The sequence below is a fragment of the Lepidochelys kempii genome, chromosome 10, assembly GCF_965140285.1.
Source record: "Lepidochelys kempii isolate rLepKem1 chromosome 10, rLepKem1.hap1, whole genome shotgun sequence".
Lineage (NCBI taxonomy): Eukaryota > Metazoa > Chordata > Testudines > Cheloniidae > Lepidochelys > Lepidochelys kempii.
Genome location: NC_136389.1, coordinates 60,340,811 through 60,364,303, shown reverse-complemented (window position 1 = coordinate 60,364,303; position 23,493 = coordinate 60,340,811). Strand labels below are relative to the sequence as shown.

The 23,493-nt window shown below is 42.5% G+C and overlaps 1 protein-coding gene across 1 annotated transcript in view; it reads right to left on the bottom strand.

Moving 5' to 3' along the window:
* PRTG (protogenin) overlaps positions 1–23,493 on the bottom strand; it is a 112,595-nt gene that overhangs the window by 33,927 nt on the left and 55,175 nt on the right. Inside the window, exons 9-11 of the mRNA XM_073361472.2 lie at positions 19,394–19,558; positions 11,876–12,181; positions 8,917–9,105 (exon numbers count right to left, since the gene is read on the bottom strand). Of these exons, the coding sequence (XP_073217573.1) occupies positions 8,917–9,105; positions 11,876–12,181; positions 19,394–19,558 (660 nt within the window). The remainder of the gene's footprint in view (positions 1–8,916; positions 9,106–11,875; positions 12,182–19,393; positions 19,559–23,493) is intronic.

Here is a 23,493-nt window from a genome sequence, read left to right as displayed (position 1 = left end):
CTTAAGTGAAAATTAAATATTAGAATGCCAAGCTTTTGATATAATTCATAGTGCAGTAGGCTGGTTGATTCTTTGAAGGAAACCCTTCTCCAACACAACTTGGGCACCCCAGGCATCAAGAAGGAAAGTTGGCAAACCATTAAACAATTGGCTAGAGCCGGTTGCTTTAAAAAAAGGTACACATCACAAAAAATTTCAGGAGAAACTAATTTTGATTGCATCATTTAAATTTCGTTAAACTTTTATTTTCATGTCAACTGAAACTTTCAAAATTAAATGTTTAAATTTTTTTTTATTTGAAAAAAAAATTCCATTTGCCATCATTTCTTTAGTTTTTTCACCGGGGAAAAGGTGGGAAAAAATAAAATGACAGAAAATGATTTTTTTTTTCTTATTGAGATGAACCTTTCTAAATTATTTTGAAACCTAGTCTTTAAAAAAATCAATTTAATTTTTTTTTTTGGTTTAAAATAAATTTCTTTTGTCAGAATGCAAAATTTTCCACAAATATTTTGGATTCTGTCAAGTCCTTTTCCATCTAAAGAAGTTTGACCAACAGTTTTCAATCAGCAGTTCTCCTGACTGATATCTTCCATTGTGTGATTACAGAACATCTTGAAAAGAAAGATTTTGAGGAACCCTCTGCTAAGACAGCCTCAATCAGGGATCGGCAACCTTTGGCACGCAACCCGCCAAGGTAAGCCCCCTGGCGGGCTGGGCCGGTTTGTTTACCTGCCACGCCCATAGGTTCAGCCGATCACAACTTCCACTGGCCGCGGTTCGCCGCTCCAGGCCAATGGGGACTGTGGGAAGCAGCGCAGATCGAGGGATGTGCTGGCCACCACTTCCCACAGCCCCCATTGGCCTGGAACAGTGAACCTGCTGGTGGGAGCTGCTATCGGCCAAACCTACGGACCTGGCGGGCCGCATGCCAAAGGTTGCCAATCCCTGGCCTAGATGCATCCAGAGGTGAAAGTAAGCCACTGCGGGGAGCCCCAGGCCCTTTAAATCACTGCCGGAGCCCTGCTGCCACTACCCCAAGCGGCAGCAGGGCTCCAGCGGTGATTTAAAGGGCCCGGGGCTCTGGTCTCTGTGGGGAGCTCCCAGGGCCTTTAAATCTTTATTTAAATGCCCCACCTCTTCCAGTTGATGCCACGCCTCTTCCAATTGAGGCCACGCCCCCACTCAGGACTCCGGCGTACCGGTAAATCCTTTAAATTACTTTCACCCCTGGATGCACCCAAAATAGAGGGAGTCTTTCCAGCTCAACCCTCAGAGAAAAGCACCAAACAAACCCTCAGAGCATGGGATAAGTTCCATTTCATGATCCCCAAATCATGCAGTGGGTTCTGTCTGGTTTTCAATCTAAAGCCCTTAAATATGCCCATCTCGCAAAACAAATTAAGCAAAGTTAACACAGATTAAGCGAAGGACAGGAAATGCCAAAGGTTCTTCTGGAAAGGGGAAGGTGTTGGTGTTTGGTCTCCGCATGCCCCAAGGGTTTTCACCAAGGTTATCAGACCAGTTTTTCCATCTCCTGAGGCCTCTGGGGTGAAAATGGTTATTTACTATATCATTATCCCGAATGCAGCAGACAGGAGAAAGCCTAGGACTGCACATCTTGGCCACCATCCATTTGCCTCTGGGTTTCTAATAAGTACAGTATTAACCACCACTTCCATTTGGAACTTTCTGGGATTCTAATTAGAGCTGTCCTATACAAGGTGTAATTGTTACTGCATAGCAACAATGAAACCACAACTACATTTAGGGAGTGAGTCTCCCTTCCTCTCCTCAAAATTCAGGAGCCTGAATGGCACAAGAAGGGACAATTTGCATTTCCTCATGCCATCCATGATTAATTTGTTTCAGTGTATTTAAGCATGACTATTACTAGCATGGTTTTGTGCTGAGGGCATTGGACTGGAACAGTGTGTGTGTGTGTGTGTGTGTACTGAAAGCACAAGCGCAGAGAGAGAAGAGTGTAAGAACAGGAGCAGGTGCCTATCTCAATGTGCCCTAAAACAAAATCCACACATTATGTAGAGTCAAAACTCACCCCCCTTCCTTTAGTTTAGTTAAGAAAGAAGCTGACAATAAGGTGACAAAGTTGATTTCAAGGCTTCCACCTGCAGTTGGCCAATCATAAGGCTTCTATCTCTGTCTCTCAAGAGAGACATTCCTGCTTCCAGTATATCTAGGCAGGGTAATGAGTCAGTAGAACCCACTTAGCCCTCTCTCTGCTACAACTGCTAACAAGGGTAACTGTTTCAGTCAAACACTGTCAGCCTGTTACAGATAGAAGAGTTTCAGATATAGCACAAACAGGGCCTATCTGCCTGTACTTACAACACCAAGCATGTTATAGCTGCAGCAATTTGAAAATAATATTGAAAGAGTAATTTGAAGATCTTTAATAAGGGGAAATGAGCTTGTGTCTTTTTATGTCCATTTCCTTTGTTCTGTTTTAATTGGTTTTCACACTGCGCCAGTCCCTCTCCTGTGCTGCACAGTGGAAAGCTTTCCAAACAAATGCCTCTAACAGGAAAGCTAATCTGATCCCCTGACTGCATTTACTCTGAAACCATATGGAAACAAAGGTTGGAGGAGCAGGTTTACAAAGTGTCACAACCTGAGTTTCTTTGGTAGGAGTCAGAACTTCCTAGAGCAAGAGGGAGCAAAGGAAGAATTAAAAATAGAGGCAAAAATGCATAGCATGCACCAAAGGTCTGTTCTTGTGGTAAATTCAAGTAATAATGTTAATGGACTTTTATGCTGGAACTAGGAAACAGTCTGCTGCTGAAAAATAAATGCCAAGACCTTTAACATAAACAAATGTCAACATGAAGCTGGGGATATTTATTTTGAGAGTGACAGGCATGGATCCGGTCACAATGTTTAATTCCATATACATGGTGACTATCATGGCAAATAATCCAGTTAAAAAATAAATAGGGGTGACTGGGCAGACCTACACTGGGGTGGGAGATGTAGTCTGGCAACATACATTAGGAAGCAATATGAGAGTGAGAAAGAGAGTGACATTTAATATTCATTAATCTTAACATGTTTAACATTTAACATCTTTTTGTTGGCATCCCAATTCCAAGTATTCCTCTGTCCCTCCACCTGGCACACTGGTGCCACTCACAAGGAACTGACTTTAAAATATTAGCTCGGCCAACATTCTTCCTGCTAAAAGGAGACTCCCTTTGACTTTGCAGTGTGTAACATTGACCCTCGAGCAGGAAAGTGAATTGCCTTTCATGCACAGATAGGCTTTGCATCACAGACATAGGTGAGGACACAGCTTGTCTATTCTTTGCTTGCTGCCACAGCCATGAAAGTCTGCTTACCCCTGTTCTGACACACACCCAAACCACATTGGCATGAGGATATCTCTGCACTATAGTAACTATACGAGCATAGCTACAGTGCCATAACTATGTCGGCATACCCCATAGTGTAGTTGCACCCTACACAGACTAAAGGGGTTTTTCTGCCAGGGCAGGAACCCCACCAATCTGAGCGATGGTAGCTAGGTTAATGGAAGCATTCTTCTGTCGACCTAGCTGCATCTACACTGGGGGTTAGGTCAGCATAGCTACATCTCTCACAGGTGTGGATTTTTTGACCAAAATTTTAAGTGTAGACCAGGACTAAGGTGAAAGAGACCCAGCTGAATCAAACTCTACACCTGGCAGAAGAGGAAAGTGCCAGGCTGATAAATCCAGCCTCTGCAAAGTAGTGTGGATCACTAACAACCAAGCCAGTTGTTAGATTTATGAAAAGTTAGATTTATGAAGTTAAAGTTAGATTTATGAAAAGTAAGAAGATGAAACTCTAGAGCCAAAAAGCCAATCAGAAACCAGCCTATTCCAATGATCTTTCATGTAATATAGTGACAGACAATCCATGTTCCTGAAAATCTGCATTCCAGCTAGGCTAAAAAAAACCCAAAAACACCTACGTCAGTGTTACAAATTAGCAGGTTTCAGTTTTGTCTTTTTTTCAATCACTCCAGATACATATGTAGAGTCAGCACATTCAAGGTGTCTTGGAGTTACCTATTTGCATCTGCGTTAATAATGTCCAATAACATACTGTATCAATGGTTAACTTAACAGAAATAAAAAACAACACAAGAAACTTCTTTGAAGCACAAAAGTTACAGCTGATTGTCTCTCTCAAGTATTGAGGAAGCCTTCTATCCTGAAACACTTTTTGTACAGAATTCGTTTTCCTAAAACACTATTAAATCTGGACAATATAACTTCAAATTCCTACAATCAGTCTATACAAACAGGCTCTCCACAACCTTGGTACTTAAGGACTCTAACTCAGGATTGAAAAACAACCTTTAAGACATATTAATAACTAGGGAGAGAGACACAGGGATAGTTAACATTGTTATTTCAATCCAACAGCCTATTATTAAGGAATCATAGGCTATTGTTCTCTTTACTTTTGTGTTCTAAATGTATATAATAGGAAAAAGTAAAACGTTTGAGCTTGAATGAAAGAAGTTACAATGAAAATTATAATAGGTATTAAGGCTTTTGAGAATTAAGGTATCCCTCACCTTCTGCCATGAATAGGACCTGGGATACAAAAAAATATTCCCAGGAAGTTTAGAGGGATGTGGGATTAAATTTCTTGCATAAGTAACATTTCCTATAAATCCTGTGTCATGATCTTCTTGTCTGAAGTAAGTGATTTACAAAAAATGTGAGAACAACAACATTTGTGTGGGATGAAGATCAGTATGGACTAAAATAAGAGGGCAATGGCAAAGTCTGAAGTAAATTAATTTCATAGGAGTAGGGTATAAAATAGAATTTTATCACCAGACAAGGACATTTACATACCAATATAGCTCATACGCATATGTGGAGATGCACAACATAATCTGCACAGTTTTCCAGTTTTCAAATGCTTAGTGAATATCAATACCTATGCCCAGAATAGTGCAAAGCCACGCAATTTCACCCACAGGCACAAGTCCCATACAGGCCTACACCTGTTGTTTGCCCCATTAGATCATGTCACAGCACCTGATTCCTAAAAAATTCATTAGGTGCTTATTTGCAAGGGGGGGGGGGGAAATAAGAAGCAAAAGCAAAAATAAAATAATATCTGGCAGTTGTTCCAAAATAGGAAGGGGGAGAAGAGAGAGAGCAAGAAAGGGGGTGGGAGGAGAGAAAGTTTGGAAGCCAACACCAAAACTTCTCATGCATTGCCTGTTGATACTGAAAGCATTGCCAGGTTCTGGAGTTACTTGTCCTTTTGTATTCTCTGCTGCTGGTAAGTACATAATAGCGGGAGAGGACAAATATCATGACACGTACAAGCTTCCACGTATTCACTCAATTTGGAAATAACCCTTTTATTAACCAAAATATATAACGTGCCTGAGACTGCTAATTTGACATGCCCTTTCCCTTGTGTTCTCATACACCTCCAGTGTCCTATCAATGCCTACAACTCATTTTGAAGATACTGAAGGTCCCTTAAACCACTGATATTTATTGATAGCCACCCTAAAACATGTCCTTAGGAGACACAAATGGTTGAGAGAACACTAGTTTTCTAAGCCACTGTCTGGTCCACTAAGATTCCATTTACGGTAAACAGGTAATCCAGGGAGATGGGTTAAAGAGTGATTTATCTCAATATTGCCAGGTACAGCAAAGCAAATTCCCTACAAGTTCGTTATTACATGAACACATAACTAATTATCTGAAGTGATATTTTAATTAGCAACAGAAATGAAATAATGTTGTCAAGAATGATTGTGATTACTCATGTAAAATCCAACAAATGAAGAATCCAATTCCTTCCTTTATTGGGTGGAGATCTACTCCTGGAGATTAAATTCTCTGTGGTTTCTTACACTGCAGGGCATAATATTGGAATCATCCTCTACGCATGCATCTGTAAACAAAAGTATTTCCTCATGTCCTGTTGGCTGGATAAAAGTTAAGTGTTCACAAAATTTGAAGCACGCAGCTCGTGTGTGAGTGCAAATCAAGCAGTTCGGCATCTACAGTAACTACCTGAAATTTGAGCAGAACTACCCCAAGCTTAAGCAAGTGTAAAAAACTTAGGTGTGAAAAACTGCCTAAGTAAAATTTCACAGGCCAAATGGAAACCCCTTTGAAAATGCAGCAGTTTGTGACTTGGATGTTTCGCTTAGATAGTAAGGGGAAAAAAAGAATGCCTATATTTCAGGGGCGGGCAAACTTTTTGGCCTGACGGCTGCATCAGCTTTCTGAAATTGTATGGAGGACCGGTTAGGGGAGGCTGTGTCTCCCCAGACAGCCAGGCGTGGGCCGGTCACTGCCCCCTATCCGACACCCCCCCACCCTGCTTCTCGCCCCCTGACAGCCCCCCCCCGGGACTCCTGCCCCATCCAACACCTCCTGTTCCCTGACGGCCCCCCAGAGACCCCTGCCCCATCCACCCCCCCAGCTCTCAGTGCCCTGACCGCCCCTGGACCCCCCACCCCTACCTGCCCCCTGCCACTACATCCAACGCCCCCCTCTCTTTCCTGACTGCCCCCCCAGGACCCCTGCCCCATCCAACCACGGTTTCTCCCTGACCGCCCCTGGACCCCTCTCTCCTAACTGCCCCCCACCACCCCATTCAACCAACCGCTCTCCTTCCCGACTGCCCCCCCGAACCTCTGCCCCATTCACCCCCCCCCTGCTCCCTGTCCCATGACTGCTCCCTGCCGCCCCATCCAACCCCTCCTCTCCTTCCTGACTGCCCCCCGGGACCCCTGCCCCCATTCCCCTCTGACTACCCCAACCCCTATCCACACCCCTGACCATGCCCTGAACCCCTCTGCCCTCTATCCAACCCCCCCATCACCACCACGTGCCTGGAGCACCGGTGGCTGGCAGCACAGCTGCACCAGGACAGGCAGCCTCACCGCGCAGTACAGAGAATTGCGCCGCGCGGCAGCAGGGGATGGGGGACAGCAGGAGAGGGGCCGGGGGGACAGCCTCCCAGGCCAGGAGCTCAGGGGCTGGGCAGGACGGGCTGGATGTGGCCTGCGGGCCGCAGTTGAAAGGCACATTCAATAAATCTTTAGCCACAACTTGTTAAAAGTCAGCACACTAGCACTTACTCTGAATCTTCTTGAAGAATACTATGTAATCAATACATCCATCCTATGGCAGCATAGATGATGCACGGCCGGGGTGGGTGGGGGGGGAAGGATTCATCCATGTAACCTTAATCTGAGCCATAATGTCCAGTTTTAGATACTTGTAAGTAAGTAAGTTAGAGTGATGCAGGCCCATATTTTCAAAACCATGTGTACACAATTACTATGACAGCATGTACAAATTGTGAATGTGAATTTTTGCACATCTATAATTTAAAAAATTTGGGACACAATATGGCAAATTACAGATTTTACATGTGCAGATTTGATTGGTCTAAGAAGTTTCCACTTCTCCCTAAATGCTTATTAGTAAAAGAAACCATCAGATATGATACCTTAATGGAAAAAATGTGTGTGTGTGGGGGGAAATATTTTGTTTGCACCATTCTTCGAAACACATCTGATCAGAGGAAAATTGTTGAACGAAGAAATTCTATGTGAAAAGGGCTACACAGTCCTTTAGAGTTTACATGTGTTTGGAATATAGTTTTGTCAACTGCATAATGAGAAGACCCCCCCCCCCCAAAAAAAAAAAAAAAAAAAAAGAATTTACTTCTTAAGACCCAGAAACACCATCTCCTCCTAAGCTACTCTCTTTTGGTCTCACTGCTCTGTTAAACAGTCAGCTGCTGCCAGATGCTCTGGATAGAAGTGGTTGCAGATGGTCAGTTGTCCAGTTAACAGAGCAGGATGCTTTCCTCAGTCTCTCCTTAACATAACGTCTGGGCTATCTATAGCAGAGGCCATTTGACCTAGTTAAGACTACAGGTCAATTTTGATAATTTAGTCAAGATTAATTCTCCATCCTGTCCGAAGTAAAAGTAAACCATCTTGACACATTAAGAACATGAAGTGTCAAGCCTTGCAGTGATTTTGCAGATTTTACTATAGATCACATCTTTAAAGAAAATTTGAATCCCCCTGTTGCGTAAACAAACAGGGGCACCTTCAACCTATGCGTCTACTTTGCTTGTTTGAACTGCATGTTTATGACTGACATTGACTATAAGCGCTATAGGGAAGGAACTGTGGGTCTAATCCAAAGCCCACTAAGATCAATCAGTGGGAAGACTCTAGCTGATTTAAAACAGGCTTTGGATCAGGCCCCGTGTCTTCTTTTCCATACCCAATCCTGCAAATGCTTTATGTTACAAATTGGATGATGCATGGTAGTAAGCATGCCTACTAGCAAGTATTTGCAGGATTGGGCACTAAAACTATACTATACTGAGCCAACTGTTGGTGGTCAATACATTGCTAGAAATAGTAAAGAGATCAATCCTCGATCCTTTGTAGTAATATTTCAATTCTAATAGACCAGTTACAGAGATATAAAAGCAGATTACCATTCAGAAAGTGACTTGTATTCCTTATAGATTGCTGGTCAAAACTGTTTTAGTAACTGACAGCCTCAAAGGTTCTGATAAATGACCTGGCAAATTTATATTCCCAATTATACACGGTGACAAATTTACCTAATTTTGTTTAAAGCTGGTAAATATATATTCAAGAACTGGATTAGTTTGACAGCAATGTAGCTCACACTTAAGATTCCTATTACGGGGGAAATAAGTAGTCTAACCTAATCTTGCTGCCTTGTACAGAATGTTATGGTATGATCCTAAAAGTTAAAAAAGCTTTCAGCTCCTATTTAGATGTCATTTGACTTGATTTTCTACCGCAACTGTTCTGGAGTGTGTCATTTTTGCCTGACAAAGTGTTAGACAATTAATGCATGTACTCACCCAAACCACTGAGAGTATACACAAGGTCACTGGCAGCCAGTAGAATTGGTCCATTCTCCTGCTGGCCTTCTTCCTTGTAGTACAATTTGTACCCTTCAATAGTTGCTGTATCCTCAGAGTCCTGATGCCACCTCACTGTAATGATTGTACAGTTCAGTGGTTCCAAACTCAGCTCAGGAGACTTTGGTGCTAAGGTAAGAAATTATATATTTTTACATATTAGAAATAAACAATTCTTGCAAACACATTTCTTCAAGATTCAGCATTTCAAACCCCAAAGCTCAAGATTACTCAGAACTGGGGTTCTGGTTCCAGCCCAGCTGTATAATTGATACTGTATAATGTAGGCCAGCCTTATCTATGCCACCTATCTAAAAGCATATCAATCTGGGCTATCTTGGAGAAAGGGTCACTTTGTAATTTAACATTTTTATAATGGAGAATTAAACTTTGAGTTAGGTTATTTTAGTTTTGTTTTAAACTAAAGTCCCCACAAGATGCATTTGACTGAGCACAGATTAAGTCCAGATTAAACTTTGGTGTCTATCTATAAAAATGAAACAGTCACTACTCATGTTTTAAAATTATTCAGAGCTGGAATAATTGATAGCTTGTTCAAGAAGGTCAAGCAGGGAAAAAAAGGAGGAAGTGTTGCATTATACATCAAGAATATATATACTTGTTCTGAGATGCAGAAGGCAGAGAGTTAAAGGCAGAGAAGTTGAAAGTCTCCAGATAAAGATAAAAGGGGGAAAAATAGGGATGACATAATGGTAGGGGTTTATTATAGACCACCAAATCAGGAACAGGAGGTGGATGAGGCATTTCTAGACAACAGAAAAATCCAAAACACAAGACATGGTAATAATGGGAGACTTCAAATACCCAGATATCTGTTAGAGCAGTAATATGGCAAAATACAAAACTTACAATAAGTTCTTGGAATGTATTGGGGACAACTCTTTTTCTTTCAGAAAGTGGAGAATGTACAGGTGGACAGCCATTTTAGACATGATTCTGACCAACAGGGAGGAATGGGTCCCCAGGGAAGAAATTCTAAAGAATAAAGGAGTTCAGGAGAGCTGGCAGCTTCTCAAGGAGACAATACTAAAGGCACAATTGCAACCTATCTTGATGTAAAGGAAAGATAGGAAGAATAGTGATCCAGGAAGAATATGGATGACCTGAAAATCAAAAAAGAAACCTATAAAAAGTGGAAATATGGATGAATTGCTGAAGAGAAGTACAAAAGAATAACGCAAGCGTGTAGGAACAAAAACCAGAAAGGTTAAGGCCCAAAATCAGTTACTCCTAGCAAGGGACATAAAAGGCAATAAGAAGAATTGAATACATTAGGAGGAAGAGAAAGACATAGGGAAGTGTAAGTCATCTACTCTACTGAGTAATAGGCACGGAAGGAGAGCTAATAACTGATGACATCAAGAAGGCTGAGGTGTTTATTTAATGACTATTTTACTTCAGTCTTCACTAAAAGGATTAACAGTGATCAGATAGATACTGAACAAAAGTAATATTAACAACAGGGGGGGAGGAATGCAAGCCAAAATAGGGAAAGGACAGGTTACAGAATATTTAGATAAGTTAGATGTATTCAAATCAGCAGGGCCTGATGAAATTCATCCTAGGGTACTTAAGGTACTAGCTGAAGCAATCTTGGAACTGTTAGCAACTATATTCAAGAGCTCATGGAGGACAGATGATGTCCCAGAGGACTGGAGAAGGGCAAACACAGTACTATCTTTACAAAGGTGAACAAAGAGGATCCAGGGAATTCTAGAACAGGGAATTCTAACTTCAATACCTGGAAAAATACTAGAACAAATTATTAAACAATCAATTTGTAAACACCTAGAGGATAACAGAGTTCTAAGGAATAGCCAGCATGGATTTGTCAAGACCTTTTGCAGTCCCTTCCAGCCCTACATTTCTGTGATTCTATAATAACCTCCTACTTCCCCTCTGCCCCAAGCATAAGAATTTAATAAATGATTACATCACCCAATATCAAATATGGTCTATCTAGGCTACTGCCTCATTAAGTACATTTAAGAAATAAACCTTTACACAAAAACCTACAAGTTTCTGAATATCATATTCTTGCTGAAGTTTAGTGCTTTCATAAGTGTTATTACTGAGTAATAAGCTTGATTTACACTACTGTAAAACACACTGGATCAGACTGAGGACTAATGGATCAAAAAATGAGGCTGACTGACATATGCAGAAAAATATAGGCACAAATGTGACTATATTGATGTATGCACTTCAAGTAGCCACATGCACAGCTGGTATGTGTAAATCCCCTGATTTGCAACCACAATTTTTCGCACTCCATTTTTTAAATTATATTTATGCAAGAGACTTCAACATCATTGTTAAGGAGGCCAAATGCTAACATGCTTGAGCTGCTTCTGGCTTAGAAACATGGCTTAATGCCCCATAAAATGAAATGTCAAACTTGGATATATCAAATATGAAAAGAACTCAGACCAACACAGTGACAGATCAGCTCTTTGCCGTCAACACCATGCAAAAGGCCCCACGTAGTACAGATTAATTAAAATAGTTAGGTATAAATCAAATTGTGTCTCAGAAGCAAGACTGATCTAAATTAATTAATTGATTGAAACACCGAGTAGGTTAAGCAGCTTGAGCTCTCGAGATTCCACACACAAAACGAGGGTCTTAGCAATATCTGCTGCAGCACTCCAAAAAAAATTCACCTACTCTCTCCCCCACCCAGAAAAACATTGTATTTCAAATCTGCACAACATGGCAGGAAATCATCATCTGAAATTCACTAAATAAAAATGCAGAACTTCTAACAGTGGTCTGGTCCACACTGAAGTCAGTTGGAGTCTTTCCGTTTTCTTTAATAAGATCTGGACCAGGCCCACACTGAACTTTTATCCAAGGAATTTTAGGAAAAGAGAATCACCTTTCACACTTGTGGCTTTGGGGGTCCGGTGGGAAGTCCACAGAGAGGCTTCTCCCCAGCCTATCCTCGTCGCTGCAGTAATACGAACCAAGTAGACACTATCAGGCTTCAGGCCTCCCAGGAGATACTCATTTGTGGTCCCTGGAAGCTCCAGAACTTGGATAGTGCTTTCTGCATTGAGGCGAAAAGATACACGATACGAGACCACTTGGCCTCGCCTGTATTTGGCTGGGATAGGCAGCCAGGAGATGAGAATATCTGTGGGACTTCGACTTGTCAAACTGATTTCAGGAGCTCTCAAAGGAACTAAAAATAAAGGAAATAAAGTTTTGAAAACTTGATGTACGTAAAAAAAACCATAACATATAAAACACAAAACCCTTAAGCAACTGTCTTATTACTGTGCCCTTCAATAAAATTTCCCTAGAATATTATTAGGCTGCCAGCCAAAGAAAGTCTGGTGAATCCAATTTATTTATTTTTTAAATAACGTGAAATTGGTTATATTTCTACCTTCTGTATACAATAGTGACCACAATAAACCTGATCCTAGAAGATGCTCAGTACTTTGTCTCCTACTAATTTCAATAGGAGTTGATTGTAACAGCATCTTGCAGAATTGGGTCCAAAGTGAGCACATTTTTGTTGCAGCAATAAGGCACATGTTAACTAGATAACAGCAAAGGAAATAGGGAGAGAGTTTTTTCTCAACATTTGAGATCTTTGCAATAAGCACATTCCACTCAAAGAATAAAAGTCCCTCTTTTTTTTAATATATCCTTTTAGGTAGAAATGGATTTCCATTCAAAGCTAAAGAAAATGCAATGAATATACAGTTTAGGTTACATATCTGATCATTTCAGATGTTTGTGAACAATACAGATTCTGTGTGAGCAAACAATGAATCTCTCGCTGCTAACAAAATGAGAGATACACATGTCCCAGTGAGGGGTTCTTTACTGGCAGAGAGGTTCTATCAGACATTTCAGACACCTGGCTGTTACCTGATGGGTAAAGATCCAAAAACTGTTTGTGGCTGGGTGACGCCCTAATTGCCACCAGGTGAACCTACAGAGAGCTAGGGAAAAGGCACTTTGTTTTGAGGGTAAGACGACAGTAGATATTCCTGCTATTTTGAACTGCCTCTGGAGATAACCAGAGGAGAGCAACAATAATGATTAAAAGGTTTAGATATAAAATGGTAAAAGGTTTAGAAAACCTGACCTATGAGGAAAGGTTTAAAAAACTGGGCATGTTTAGTCTTGAGAAAAGAAGACTGAAGGGGGACCTGATAAGAGTCTTCAAATATGTTAAGAGTTGTGATAAAGAGAATGGGGATCAATTGTTCTCCATGTCCCTTGAAGGTAGGACAACAAGTAATGGGCTTAATCTGCAGCAAGAGAGATTTAGGTTAGATATTAGCAACATTTTCTTATTATAAGGGAAATTAGGCTTCTAAGGGAGGCAGTGGAATCTCGATCACTGGAGGTTTTTAAGAACATCTATCAGGCAGTGTTCCCTCTAATTTCCCCCCCCCCCAGGTGCAGAATGAATTTTGTTATGTGCACCAATATGGAGGTGATATGTGACACATCACCTTCATATCGGTGCACATAACAAAGTTCATGTGGTGGGGATAGGGTGGAGGGGTGCAGAGCGTGGGAGAGGGCTCAGGGCTGGGGCAGAGGGTTGGGGTGCAGGGGTGTGAGGACTCCGGCTGGGGGTGTGGGCTTGAGGTGCAGCCAGTGATGAGAGATTTGGGGTGTAGGAGGGTGCTCCGGGGATACAGTGGGCAAAGAGGACTCCCCTCAGCTCTCTTTCCCCGCAGCAGCACCTGGGCTGGGGGGGAGAGGCACCTCTCCCCGCCGCGACATCTCCAGGGCTGGGGCCACAGGATAGACACCCCTCCCTCGGCCCCTGCAGGTTCGGACCAGGGCTGGGTTCAGGGAGGGTGCGCCCCGCGATAGGTTCGGGCCAGGCTGCCCCAGGCCTCCCGATTCCAGCTGCGGCAGGTCCAGGCTGTGGCATAGTTGAGGCCGGGGGGCTGCCATGGCAGGTTGGGGGCCGGGCTAGGTTGGGGCCAGGGGAGAGGCACCTCTCCCGCAGCAGGTCCCCGGGCGGGTTCCCTGAGCGCCTGCATAGTGCTGAATAGTGTGCCACACAGCTCACAGGGAACTTAGCTATCCGGGATGGTCTAGGTTTACTTGGTTCTGCCCCAACGTAGGAGGCGGCACTTGATGATCCCTCTAGGTCCCTTCCAGCCCTACATTTCTAAGATTCTATGATTGTATATATGGTTTTGTTAGGCCCAAGCAGAGAAACGTTTCCATTTAGCTAGGTAACATTTTCTGATGGAGTCTTTTCTGCTGTTAAGAATGATTTGCACAGCTTCAGGACAAGAATGTTCCAGACTCAATGTCCAAACAAACACCAAGTCATGAGATGAAGATCATTGGGCTTTGGTTGCCTGACCCTGTCATTTTGCTGGGTCAAGATATTTGGAAAGTTCCAAACACTGATAAGTGGACGGAATGACACTTGTAGGAGGCTTGGAAACCAGAATTACCTGGGCCATCTGGGGGCCACAAGGATGACTTGTGGCCTGTCTAGACAAATCTTCTGTAGACCCTGAGATAGTAGCAGGATGAGAGGGAAAGCATAACCAAAATGATCTAAGGAAGGAGGAGGGCACTGCCCATGGAGCATTGACCTTCAGCTCCCCTGTAGCAGTATATGTTGAACTTCCTGTTTGCCTGAGATGCAAACAGGTTCCAAATGAGGGTTCTCCACTGAGTAAAGATACTATTTACTAATGAATCATGTAACTCCCACTCGTGATCAGTGGCAAAATGCCTGTTGAGGCTGTCTGCTGGTTAATTCTGGGTTCCCGAGAGGTATACTGCCAATAGGGTGACATGTGGTTCTGTATGCAGCAGTTTCATAAGCTGACTGCTTCTATTCAGAGGGGGATGGAGCGCGCCGTCCCTGCTTGTTTATTTAGAAAACAGTGGTTATGTTTTCTGACATTATCAGGATGTGCTGGGAATGTATGAATGGTAGGAATGCTTTGCAAGCCTCTTGTACTGCTCTCAATTCCAGAAGATTTAAGTGCATTCTGGCTTCTCGAGGCATCCACGTGCCTCGTGCTCTGTGATGGCCCATGTGGGCTCCCCAGCATCTGTAATTATCATCTTATTAGGTGCGGAGGACAGAAAGGGAACTTCCATACAACATGTCCAGGGTCCTTCCACCATGCCAGAGAGGCCCTCACCTCAAAGGGAATTGTCACTATGGTATTCATGCTGTGCTCGCTCGATGTATATAGTGTTCAGAGCCAAGCTTGCCAGCAACAGAGGTGGAGTCTGACAAATGGCATCACATAAGTACATGATGCCATATGGCACAGAACAGTAAGGAATACTGAGAGGTGAATAGCCACATGAAAGTATGCAACTTTCATACTGAGAGCCGTGAACAATGTGCCTTTTTCTAGGGATGGTATTATTAATGCCAATGTAACCATGTGGAATTTCAGTTTGTGAATAAAAACGTCGAATTGACACAGGTCGAGAATAGGTCTCAAGCCTCCTTTCCTCTTGGTGCTAGGAAATATTTTGAATAGAATTCTTTTCTCCTGATGTCAAGGAAGTATGTGCTGTATTATTCCTCACTGAAGAAGAGATTGTACATGTTGAAGGAAGATCCCTTCATGAGAGTGATCCCTGAAAAGGGATGGGGAAACGCGTTTTGGAGGAGGTGCATAGAGAAACTTGATAATCTGGAATGGATGACGTCCAGCACGCCTCTGTTGTCACCCAATTGTGGGAAAATTTTGCGAGGTATCCCCTGAAATGGATCTCAGAATCATGTGGAGATGGGATCAGTATTGGTTCACAGCTCCATAGCATCATGTCAAAAAGTATATCTTGATTGGAGGGTGAGGATGGGTAGCTGTGGCTGAAATGGTAGGTGCAGGGTATCTTGACCTCAGCATTTTGTGTTATTTGTGAGGTGGCTCATAGGAATGCTGGTGATAGAAGGGTTGTGGTAAAGACCTTGGTTTGTAGGGCTGTTTATTATATTTCTCTTTGGGTCAGGTGTATATATATCCAGGAAGTAGAGGGTTGCCCTAGAGTCTTTCAAGGAGTGCAAACACTCATCCATCTTCTCACTGAAAAGACTTGTCTCATCATAAGGCGAGTCCTCAAGTGTATTTTGAACTTCCCCAGGAAACCCCAAAGAGCGTAGCCATGATTTCCAACACTGCAAAATGCTGGTTGTCCTGGATCTTGATGCCATTTCAGCCACACCAACTGCAGCTCATAAAGCGGTTCTGGCCACTAGCCTGCTCTCATCAATAAGGGCTTGAAACTGAGCCCTGTCTTCCTGATACTTTGAGGTTCTAAACTGGAGGCTGGCAGATGTAAACACCATTCTCCCCATAACCACCTGGCTTCCTTATCTGAGAGGATGGCGCTTGGGTGTTGTGTTGCCTGGATCTTTCTGTGTCTGCCTGAACCACCAAGGAGTTCAGGGCAAGGTGGGTAAACCAGAACTCTACTCCCTTAGCTGGGACAAAGTACTGCTTCTCTGCCCTTGTGATAAATGAAGGGAGGGGCAGCTCCCTTTTATGGACTCCCAGCCAGACAGTTAGCTATAAAATCCCTCTTAGTAGCTGTTCTCTACTTGCTTTACCTGTAAAGGGTTAAAAAGTCCATAGGTAAAAGGGAGGGAGTGGGTACCTGACCAAAAGAGCCAATGGGAAGGCTAGAACTTTTTAAAATTGGGGAAAAAACTTCCCCTTTGTCTGTCTGTGCTGTACTCCCAGAGAGTAGAGACAGGACTGGAACTATGCTGGAAAAAGCTGTGGCCAGGTATGAAAGATCACCAGATCATACCTGGAAACTACTCATTTGAAACCCCAGATATGTAAGTAGATCAGGAAATGTCTAGGAAGACATGATTAGGTTTATCTCTTTTATTTCTTCATGGCTTCTGGCTTCCTCTGTGCTAACCCCAGATGCTTTTGTTTTGCTTGTAAACTTTAAGTTGGCCTCAGGAGAGCTATCTTGATGCTTAATCCTTGTAATTGTTTTTTTTAAATCGAGCAAAAAGCCTAAGTTCCAAATGTATTTTCTTTCTTTTTGTTTTTAAACAATTTTACCTTTTTTTAAGAACAGGATTGGATTTTTGTGTCCTAAGAGGTTTGTGCATGTTGTTTAATTAGCTGGTGGCAACAGCTCATTTCCTTTGTTTTCTTTCTCAGCTCTTCACTAGGGGGGAGGGGGATGTGTGAAAGGGCTTGAGGGTACCCCACAGGAAGGAATTCCCAAGTGTGCCTTCCTGGGTTCTCAAAGCTTTTTTTTTTTGCACTTGGATGGTGGCAGCATCTACCCATCCAAGGTCAGAGAGAAGCTGTAACCTTGGGAGTTTAATACAAGCCTGGAGTAGCCAGTATTAATTTTTAGAATCCTTGTGGGCCCCCACCTTCTGCACTCGAAGTGCCAGAGTGAGGAATCAGCCTTGACAGCCCTCTTGAGGGTAGGGACATAGGTAGCCAGTTTGTGTCATACAGCCCTTGCCAGTTCTAGTATGGCTTCGTTTACTGGGAATGCAACCCGTCTGGAGCCTGTAGGTTGCAGGATATCTAGGAGCTTATGTTGACGGTCCTGCACCTCCCCTAAGGAGTTTTAAAGCTCTTCTACCACCCTCTGTAAGAGCTCCTGGAACTGCCTATGATCAGCAGGAGGAGACAGAGAGGCTGGAGTGACCATTTCATCAGGTGACGAGGATGATACCCATCAGAACCAGGGGTACCAGCTTGTTTTCCCCTTCTTCCATGAGTTCAGACTGTCCCCTTAGAGGAAAGGGGAGGTAAGACTTCCTGTTGGAGTGGACAGATTCCAGGTAATGTGTGTAATGGTTCCAAAGGTCCCAAGCAAGCCAGTAGGAGGGGCCAACAGCAGGTTGTGATGGTTCCCAAGGCATTGGATCCAGCCACACATCTCCTGTCTGTATTGGGCAAGGCAAGTTCCAGGAGATTTTCGATCCCCTGTCTGGGTTGAATTGCCTGGGTGGGAGAGAAGCTGGTTAGAGAACTCTCCTAGAGATGCAATGGTCAGATCTGGGTCCACTGGCTGCGCGGGTGGATCTGTTGGGAAGAAACTGTTACTAATGGATGGGACAAAGGATAGATTTCTTTCAAAATCCTGGATTCCTGCAGGTGTGTGTGTCTCCCTGGTTAGGATTTGTCCCAATAACGAGGGAGACGTTGGGTCCGGGAGGACAAAGATATTCTCTGGAAAGGTATAAGTCACAAGCACCTTCAGAGGTTGCATCTTTTCACTCCATACCATCACAGTAGGTGTAGATAGTGATTCCTTAAGGGGCCATGGTGCTGAATGAGTCTCCGACCTTGTGAGTTTTGACAGTACCAGCAGTTCCCACTCCTTCAGGACCAGCGTTTATTTTTAGGTGACACCGCAGTCGGTGTTGAAGATGATGCAGAGGCTGGTGCTGAAGGAGTCTTGCTCCTATGAGTCTTTTGAACATGCTCATGCGGTTAGAAGGGCCTAAATCCTAATGGCTTGGGCATGAAGGCTCACCCGACTTGTACAGGGTCAGAGAGGGATTTCTTCTCTTAGAGGACTCTGGTTTTGTTTGTGAGCGTGCTCCTTACTCTCATTAGGGGCCCAGCCAAAGGTTCCTTCCCCTCCTGCACTCTGGAGTCAGACATAGTACCAGTGGTGCCCTCCTTGCTGACTCTGGTCACTGTTCAGGGTGGTCTGCCCAGCCTGGGTCTGACTAGGGCCTCATTGAGGGCTCCATAAGGTACTTTGAAAGCCCAAGCTACCTTGCCTGTCATGTTCTGCTGGGAAAAAAGAGTGGCAGATACCGCATTTAGTTGAGATATCTGCTTCTCTGGGGCAGCACTGGTGGTCACCGCTGACCAAAAAGCAGGGGCAGGAGATGAAGGTTGTTTAAGCCCAGTATCCTCAGCATAATCTAAGTCCCCTCCTGGTCTCCCAGTGCACTTCCCCATTGTGGATTCTAACACTAAATAACTAAGAATAATTTATAACTTTGAATATATTTACAGAAAAAAGTGAAAAGACATGAGGATTCCAACTCAGGTCATGCAGCAGAATGGAGGAACTGGAGAGGCAGTTGGTCTGCCCCACCCCACCCCTTATACCCTCAGTGCAAAGCAGGAGGAGAGCAGGGGCACAAGTGCAGACCAACAGACACTATCTGCAAGCATTCTCCAAACTCGAACGCATGTGAACTCACAGTGGAATACAAAGAGGGACCAGCACTTGAAGAAGGATGTTCTTTCAGCATAAAATACATATACCCTTTGTAATAGAGCATGTTTTTTATCCTCATTCATTTCAGTGGCCAGTTCAATTTTGTATGTACCCAAAACTTTCAGTGATGTCAGTGGCACAGGATTGCGCATCTGTTTTAAATAGATAAATAATTATGCATATTTTGCTCTACAATATTTATTTGACTTACCATCTTCAAGGGTGTGCTGAGTCACATGATCCGACATCTGACTGGCTCCCATGGGCATGTAGGCCACAATATAAAACGTGTAATTGCTGGCTGGTTCCAAGTCATCAATAATGTAATGAGTTGTGTCATTTCCAATAACCACTTGATACTCTTCATTATTTAAACCTGGAATAAAACAAGAAGTTAACAGAAACAAAAATTGCTGTCAGTCTCTTAACGCAAGATGATCCATTGCTGCCAGGATGGTGGTCATGCAAGTTAAAGGTTGTTTAAAAATAAAAATCCTACAATGTAGTTCTTTTGTGCATGGAAGTAACTGTGTCTTGCTATAAATTACAGTGGTTCAGGATTTTTTCTGAATAAAAGATGCTGAATTGCATTAATCTATTCCAAAATCTTTTCACGAATTAGTCACAACAAACTGTGTCCAATGTACAGTAACACAACAGACGAGCTCTAATAACCTTATCATTTGTAGCTAATCTTTAATTCTACTTATTTAGAACCAGTGTGTTTTTTCAAAACCTATTTACAGAGCCTTCATATATTAGACTGAAGAATGTGAGGCTCCATTCTGTTTAAAAAAACAAAACAAACAGAAAGAAGTCATTCTGCAAAGGATCTCATTTTAGCCCTGGGAATTCTATTAAATTTGATTGACATGCGTTTTTCTCTAATTCAGAAAGAAGACAACGGGATTGGTACAGAATGAACTTCAAAAATGTTTTGCTCCTTAATGAGCTGTAAAAAAATTCTCAGCAATTCATATTAAAATATGCATAGCAATGTATAGAGCAGGCCTTGTCTTTGTCGGGCTTTATTCCTATACAGAGAAGCTGCAAAGTAGAAAAAGTTTGGCGAAAGCTGCTGTGCTTAACAAACAATTCACACCAAATGCATGTCAACTTAATCAAAACTCTCTAAGAGCCAGCCCCTCCTCTTCACAATTGAATTTATAAACAAAACGAAAGGCAAATTCCACCATTAAGTTTTCCCACATTTCTGAATTAACTTGATAGCATTTTAATTAGACAAGATTATGACCATCTCATAACAGACTAGTTAACGGCTTGTTAATTAGGAATTGCATGTCACGATTTCTGACCTGCTAAACAAGATCCTTGAGCTCAAATTAAAAGGACTTGTTCTTTCATTGAATGGATTGCTAGGCCTCATGTGGAGGTCCTAATGAAACAGCCATAATAGAGAACAAGGCTTGCCTTCCACCACAATCAGTATCCCCTTTGTACCTTTTCTAAATCACTAACAAGGAATTAACACACTCCAACATGTATTCTCATCAGACTCGTATTCTTCTTGCTACCATGACCCCTGATTTGAATGTAAAATATTCTGCTTTTAAAAATACAAAAAACACACCTGTTAGTTTCTTCAACCAACTTTGGGGGCAAGAGGAGATTGAGGCAGTTTTGAGAGTGCATTTTATAAATGTTAGACTTTTTGTGGAATTAAACAAAGAATGCAGGGATCTTTTGTTTTTAACCACCTACAATGTTGTGAACGTGAAGAGGGAAATCTTTGGAACTGCATATGATTAAGTGCATTATAAAATATTACTTTCTGTTTAAACTAGAGTTTATGAGATCCTGATTATCTTCTAATTTAGGAGAGCTCCATCTGAAAAAATTGTTTCATTTGGATATTTTAGCACAGGATGACTTGCTTACTTTTACACTAACCATTAATGTGAAATTCCATCCTTCTGCTAATTAAGAAAAGCTTAAAAACCCACACCTATATAAACACAGAAAAAAACATTACGATAAAAAGATAGTATGCATTATATTGCATGTATGTATGAAATATTTTCCTGTGGGATTTTTATGCCAGTACGCACAACATACAATTTGAGCAAACATAGCAAAAGAAAACAAGAGAAGGAGATTAAAGTGGTTTCACATGATTACTAATTATTTTATTTTAGTAAAGCCCAGAGGCTCCAATGAGCTCAGAGCTGCAAAGAATTTATACACTAGTGCCCCGATCCTGCAATAATTTACGCACATGAGCAACTTCAAGAACATGACTGATCCCATTAAAATCAAGCCCGTCTGTGAGCTTTGCAGTATCAGGGCCAAGTTAAGATTCCATAAGTAAGCATAACAAACAGGGAGAATGGAGAAAGGTAGGATGCGGATAACAGTGATAGTCTACTATAGGCATGTGTTCCTCTTTCCAATGAACAGCAGAAAGAATTTAAGTTTTTGAGATATAAACAAGTGAGCTCTCAGCAGTCCAGTCCATGCTGGTCACTTCCCTAGCTATATGATAGGCTCAATGACTTATCAAGCCATCTGTTTTTCCTTATTAACAGCTAGCTTACATCTCTCTCTGTGCAGTATGGGCACACACATATACAGCTGCTTCTGTAACAATACAAACTGCCTGATATGACACACACTCATGAAAGCAGAGCTTTTCAGGGCAATTTTTCAGGCTTTGATTAATATCTGTGATGTGGAGTAACCTGTTCTCAAATGGTTTCACACACTTTCATTTGGGAGAACAATTGTATCTGAAGCAAGTACAACCCCAGACGCTTCTGAACCCTTATGCTTTTTCTACTCTAAAAAAACCTGAATGTGTTTTTCCGCACAGGTGCAGGTCCACAGGTGCTACCCACCTGGAGCAGGGCTGTGACAAGATGGTAAAAAAAGCACACATTCTACTTACATTTCGGTTTCCATAGCTGAAGTTACCCAGTGAAAATACACCGGTAAGTGTTAGGGGTTATCTATATGAAAGCTAAACAACAGCCTTCCACACAGTCAGGCTATTACATGAAGGTCTGGAGGGATGAGCAAGCCCTTTGGACAGTTGAACTAACAGGCCCAGCAGAGCTCAGGGCTCACTTGGCTTTCCCAAGGCCACCCAGCTGTGTACCACCCAGCTGTGTACCATCACAGCAGGTGAGCTTCAAACTCTGGAACATGTTTGACCTTTGGATAAGTAAGAGTTTCAGTTAACCAGGGGCTGGATAACGGATACACATCTCTTCAAAGAGCTACTCAGCTGGTGCACTTCCTGTACAAATATTCAGTACGATATTACTTCCCAGTTCCCCATGAAGTTACCCAGGCCCTCACATACTGCAGTAATGGAGGCCATATAAGTACCCAGATAGATTATATAGCATGACTTTAACATTCATATTTAATTTGAATGGGAGTTGTGTGGCTAATTCCTCAGCAATTTTGAAAATTTAGGGGAACTTCCTGAACTTCATCAATTCTCTGTCCTCTTATCTTTTAAGGCTCTTTCCTCCCTTCAAACAAAATCATCTCCTGTCCTGAGAACATCCCATTTACAAAAGCAAAGACAGCTATTCCTGCATCAGTATTAGAGTAATTATGCTGTCCTTCCTGTCTTCTGCCTACCAGATGGCAAGGCGATATTCCACATGGAGAGCCAAGCATCTGCAATCCTGCCCTTGAATAAACTAGTTGCTGAACAGAAGCAGAAAAAGCAATCATTCCACTTAGAAAACTGAGTCACAGCTAGGAGATAGGTGCATAGATTAAACTAGGCTGCAGTATAACTAATTTTCAAGTCACTTGTCAGACACTATCATAGAGAATAAAAACAGGTGAAAATGTCTAGTTACATCCTTCTTCCCTATTTAACTATGCTTTTTTATAAAGGAAGGATGTAACATTCTAGAGGCTACAGCAGAGCCTCTAAATAATTAGTTATTTCAGCAAATTTTAAAATCTCTGATACTGGCTAGCAGGATTGCTGAACTTGACACAGTTTCAGCATGGACGTTACAAAGATCACTGGGGCTGTCTGGGTCTGGGATGATTTAGCTGGTGTTGGTCCTGCTTTGAGCAAGGGTTTGGACTAGATGACCTCCTGAGGTCTCTTCCAACCCTAATCTTCTATGATTCTGACATACCTTCACTTTAGTCAAGGAGGGGATGAAAGGAGAGGAAAACCCACTCCTGCGGGTAAAATTCTATCAAAGGGAAGGGAGTAGAGCAAATTGGTCACTAACTGTCCCCCTCTCAGTCTAGCCCCTATAGAAGCCCCTTTGCACAAACTCCATGAGTTTGGGGATCTGCAGTAGAGAGAGGAATCTG